Source organism: the organism of the source record quoted next, unplaced genomic scaffold, assembly GCF_019419815.1.
Source record: "Pyrus x bretschneideri cultivar Hongxiangsu unplaced genomic scaffold, Pyrus_bretschneideri_v1 Contig17, whole genome shotgun sequence".
Lineage (NCBI taxonomy): Eukaryota > Viridiplantae > Streptophyta > Magnoliopsida > Rosales > Rosaceae > Pyrus > Pyrus x bretschneideri.
Window position 1 is genome coordinate 2,772,627 of NW_025999468.1, and position 5,191 is coordinate 2,777,817.

Sequence of the window (5,191 nt, forward strand, 5' to 3'; positions counted from 1 at the left end):
TTAGATATACGTTTTTTGCTTGAACATCACAAGGAAAATATGCATTAGGAAAATCTAACCTTCAAAGCATATATGTGGAAATTCATAAGTAATTGATAGATTTGCATAGGATTGTGACGATGACGGCTAAACCTTAGATTTCTCTAAATTGTTAATTTTAAAAACGTTTTTTTCTTCCTTGCTACCATTATTTCCAAATTGTCATATTTCTTTTATTGTTAATTTAATCTTTTCAAATTCATAAATCTCAAATCTTTGATAAAAATTTGTTTTAATAGTTAATTAAGAGTTGATTTAATTACAAATTAGTCAAACAATCCTTGGGGATAAAGACCTTGCATGAGCATTTATACTACAATTACCTTGTATTCTTGCAAGTATTTTCAGTGATTTTAACCCTATTTGCGCAGGTACTAAAAATCCTGTCACAATGGTCTCTCAATTTTAATCTAATTGGAGCAATTGACTCTCAACTAAAATTCCATGACCATTGGCCCCTCCAACTCATCAAAACGTGTAGCTATGATCATTTTCATCAACTCATTCAAGATTATGTCAAAATGAATCATGTCGGAATGACCATTGCTACAATTTGATTAAAGTTGAGGGACTATTACTCCAATTACGTTAAAGTTGAGGGATCATTTCTCCAATTGGGTTAAAATTGAGGGACCATTTCTACAATTTTTCTCATTTGGTTTTCCATATTTGCCTCTTGATTTAGCCTCACATGTGTGGCACATGACTCATTTTGATAGAAGTTCTAATGGAGTTGACGAAAATGACCATAGTTACATGTTTTGGATGAGTTCAAGGACCAATGGTCATAGGTTTTTAGTTAAGGGACTATTACTCCAATTGAGTTAAAATTGAGGAACCATTTCTACAATTTCCTCTATGAAATATAAAAGCGGTTGTGTTTTGGGAATTTCCAACTCTCTGCGGTCTACATCCACTCTTACCCATTTTTTGAAGATTTGGTTTTTATTCGTTCAATTTTATTTCTTCCTCTCCCTCCTACCACACCATTCTTCATTCATCATTTATCATCTATATCACGTACTTTCCTTTTCTAGAGATTAAATGTATAAGAGAGAGTCAATTACGTAATGAGTAAGATAATCATATCAAATATAAATAGAGTAATTTTGGGAGCCACGGGGAAGTTTCTCACCATATCCCACAATAAAAACAAAGGGTTTCAACATTTCCCATTTGCACAGGTGGTTAACTCCACTACTCTGTCTGTGTTTCCATTCATCTTCGTCTGTAAAATTCACATTTATGCATATCAAACCAGCCATGTTTTTGGTTCACGCGATATCAACTTTCGCTTCAATTAGAAATTAAAATTAATTCAACACCATAACCCTAATCAGGCACTTCAGAATCTAGTAGTAGTTTATAAATGTATGTGTTCAATGAAAGTATACAAATAATTAATTAAATAAGTTCCCAACCCTTATTTAAATGTAATCAATTTGTTTATCTGAGTCCTAATTCTTCTAGTCTATTTTAGACATACCCCAAATCCTTCTTAAGCATGTACTTTCTTTGGTCCTTTATGCGCATAACTATATTTATGGTACGAGTACATTGTCACTATACATTCTCATGCCATGAACGTATTAATTGTAACTTATATACTTTCCTATCATTTCCTCACAATTTGGATTGAAGTAACTAACTTATCAAAGAATGTTAGTACCTCAGCTGAACTACAAAACCATAATGTTAACAAAAATTAAAAGGGTTTCACATTAACGCATTTGTTTATCAATTCTAATTCAAAGTGTGTGCCAAAATAACACTGTTTTCCCGCTGCTCTTATAGTGCATACTTAGCCAACGTGCATGCATGCTCTGAGATGGATAAGATCTAAATAATATATCCATGCATGGCCCATGGGACAATATATTGACCTAGGTACGGTGTTTTAATAGCCTAATCTAAATGTTAATTAGTGTGATTTGACACTCCAAATGTCGATTATCTGCTTGAACATAGGATGATGTTGGCCACTCAAACCGAAACAAAAAGCAGTTGGATTGCCTGTAACGCATTATCATGCTTGGGCAAGGGGCAACAAAGAAAACACATACGAGCCACCACCACCACTCAGTGTCGAGGACGGGGCCATTAGGTACACCCAAAGTACCGTACCACCTGAATGTGGATGGCGCATGGAGACTTGAATCAGAGGTACGGGAGTGATAGAAGGAGGGTAACGTCGACGCTGACCATATATGCACGCGGAGGTTATGATAACGCCAAGGGATCGATAAGGAAGATAGTAGAGCTGAAGAATATAATTATTTGATACAAGATGCTAGGTATAAATCTCTTCACATTCTTGAGTTGGCCTCAGTGATTTGTATATTCAGCATGTGTTGTGCATAATGATCCTTCATCTCTCTCATACTCTTTGTTATAAACAATCTAAAATGACGTCGGTTGCCACTAGCATATTACAGTCTAGTAATATTTTTTTCTTCTTATAAGTAAAAGATCTTTAATTTAACTCACATAATTTGGGGTTCGTCTCACTGTATCCTATAGCTCAAATCTCTAACACATTAAATTAGAATATCATTGTATTGAATAAAATGGAGCAAGCTTGACCAAAGACAATTTTGCAATGTTAATGAGGGTAGTGTTTTTTCATTGTAAACAAAAGGTAAAAAAAAAAAAAAAAAAAAAATTAAAATGTGAATAAAGTAGGGTTAACAACTTCAATCCAATTGATTTTTTTTTCGAATCGTGAGTTTTTCAACATATTGTCAGATTACTATTGTCAGTTTGCAAGTAATCTGTGCTCAACCCTAGATTTCGAACGTTGAATCAAATTTAAATCTACACTTAAGCTTAGACCTTAGACTCCGATCTCTAACTTTGACCTTAAATTCAACGTCTCCAACATTTAATCTCATACGCCAATTTACCACTTGTAATTAAGTAAAGTAATTAGTTGTATGAAGAGGTTGGACCTGACCTTAGATCCATAGGGTAAATTTTGTCCACTAGGGATTGACGCAATTAACCTTATTCATTCATATTTTAAATTATTTATTTTCCTTTTGTTTACGATGAAAAAACACTTATATAAAACGACATTTGCGCTTTTCAATATACCATACTTGAAAGTGGGAAATATTTACCTTAAAGAGCACGGATAATGCTCCTACAAATCACAATTACCAAATTAATTCAGAGGTTAAAAATGAAAGATATTCTATTTTTATATATATCGATATATATATATATATATATATATATATATATATATAAAATAGAGAATAGAAAATCCAAGCAAAACACATAAATTTTCAGCTAATAAAAGTAAATCGAATTAAGATTTTTACCAGAAAAAACAAACGCGTTTGCAGGCCTACCAATATGGACGGCTGGGATTTCACCTTCCCCATACTTTTTTGCAAAAGCCTGGTCTTTCCATACACGTGTACGGGTGGGACATCAACGTCAACAGACTGAAATACAGACCCCAAAACCTCACTATATATATTCCTCCTCCTGTCTTTCCCTTTCAACCGTCTTTGTCCAAATCACAAACCCTCCTCCTCCCTCTCTATCTCTCCACTCTCTCTCTACCTGTCTGTGTTCTCCCTGCTTACTCACAATGGCTCGCTCTTCATTCGCGTTGTTGATGGTGACAGTGGCTCTCCTCGCCGCCTCCGCCTTCTCCGACGACAAGGCTAAGGTTGCCTCATCCACCTCCTCCCAATCACCATCATCCACTCCACCACCCTCATCAAACCCAGCAGCAGCTGCCAAGACACCATCCGCCACGCCGGCAGCGACCCCAGCCGCCACCCCAGCAGCGACCCCATCCGCCACCCAAGCAGCGACCCCATCCGCCACCCCAGCAGCGACCCCATCCGCCACACAAGCAGCGACCCCATCCGCCACCCCAGCAGCGACCCCATCCGCCTCCTCTGAGGCTCCCAAGTCCTCGGCTTCATCAACCTCTCCGTCCTCCGCCCCCACCACCTCCTCCTCCTCCTCCTCCCCATCCAGCTCTCCATCATCCGACTCTCCACCCTCACCACCCACCTCCACTCCCGCCTCCGGCCCATCCACCTCCGACGTCACATCTTCCGCTCCTACTGAGTCGACTACGTCTGCTGAGGCTCCCGCCCCATCTGGTGCAGCCGTGAACAGAGGCTTCTCTGCCGGTTCCGTGGTCGCCGTCGTCATCGCGGCGTCGTTTTTGGCCTAGATTTGTTTTGCGGACGAGGCCTTTATCCGCTGGTTCGGTCACCGAGAGAGAGATGCAGCAGGCGGATCTTGAGTTTCGTATATTAGCGGGTAGAATTTAACTACTATTTTTGGTTTTTTAGTTTTTTTCAATAAGGTGGATTCTTATTGGTGATGGAGATATTATTTGGACGGTGTTGATTTGATCGGACGGTGTTTCTACGGCAGATGATTACTCCATCGGCCTTAATTATTAATTATAATTATTATTATTAACTTCATCATTACTGTTGCTAATGATGATGACTATGGAGATTCTTTTGTTATGATCCAATGATATATATTAATTATATTTAATTCGTTGAGTTTAATATCTTTGATTTAAGCATGGTTGTGTCTCTTTGTTTCTTTAAGGACTCTCTGCGCCGTTTAATTAACTCATTATATGTGAGTAGTGACCTTAATTATTAATTCGAAAGTAATTTTCAAGTAAATTTAATATTTCGATTATTGTATGGTCTGGCTTTATTTTTACTAGATTGATAAATTATCAATTTAATTTTACCATTAATTTGTACTATTGAATTCAAGAAAAAATAATAAGTTTTATCCTTCTCACGCACTTGTTTTAATTTAGAGCACTTTTTTCATTTTTCCAAAGCACTTTTTTTTTTTTAATATTCTGTTTAAATAATATGACGTGAGAATCATACAAAGTAATGTTTAGTTTAAATAAATTAAACGGAGGGGGTACTGGAGTTTAATTCCTTGGTATATAGAATGTTAGCTTTATTTCGAATCTCTTATTTTTTTCAAATTATTAAAATAATTTGAGCCCTTTCTTTAATAATAATAAATTAAAAAGAAATCAGAACGGATATATTAAACATTAGTCTTTGATAATTTAAGAGATGGTGAGATTTAAAAAAGTTCCACTTTAAAAGTCCTTCAAAGAGAAATCTTAAAGGACTTTTAA

General features: G+C 36.4%; 1 protein-coding gene across 1 annotated transcript; it reads left to right on the forward strand.

The window, feature by feature from the left end:
• The first annotated feature begins 3,637 nt into the window (after positions 1-3,637).
• Positions 3,638-4,572, forward strand: LOC125475925 (mucin-1-like). Its single transcript, XM_048581386.1, has one exon. It carries the CDS (start codon positions 3,638-3,640, stop codon positions 4,235-4,237), a length of 600 nt encoding a protein of 199 aa, XP_048437343.1. The 3' UTR covers positions 4,238-4,572.
• Positions 4,573-5,191: the final 619 nt, after the last annotated feature.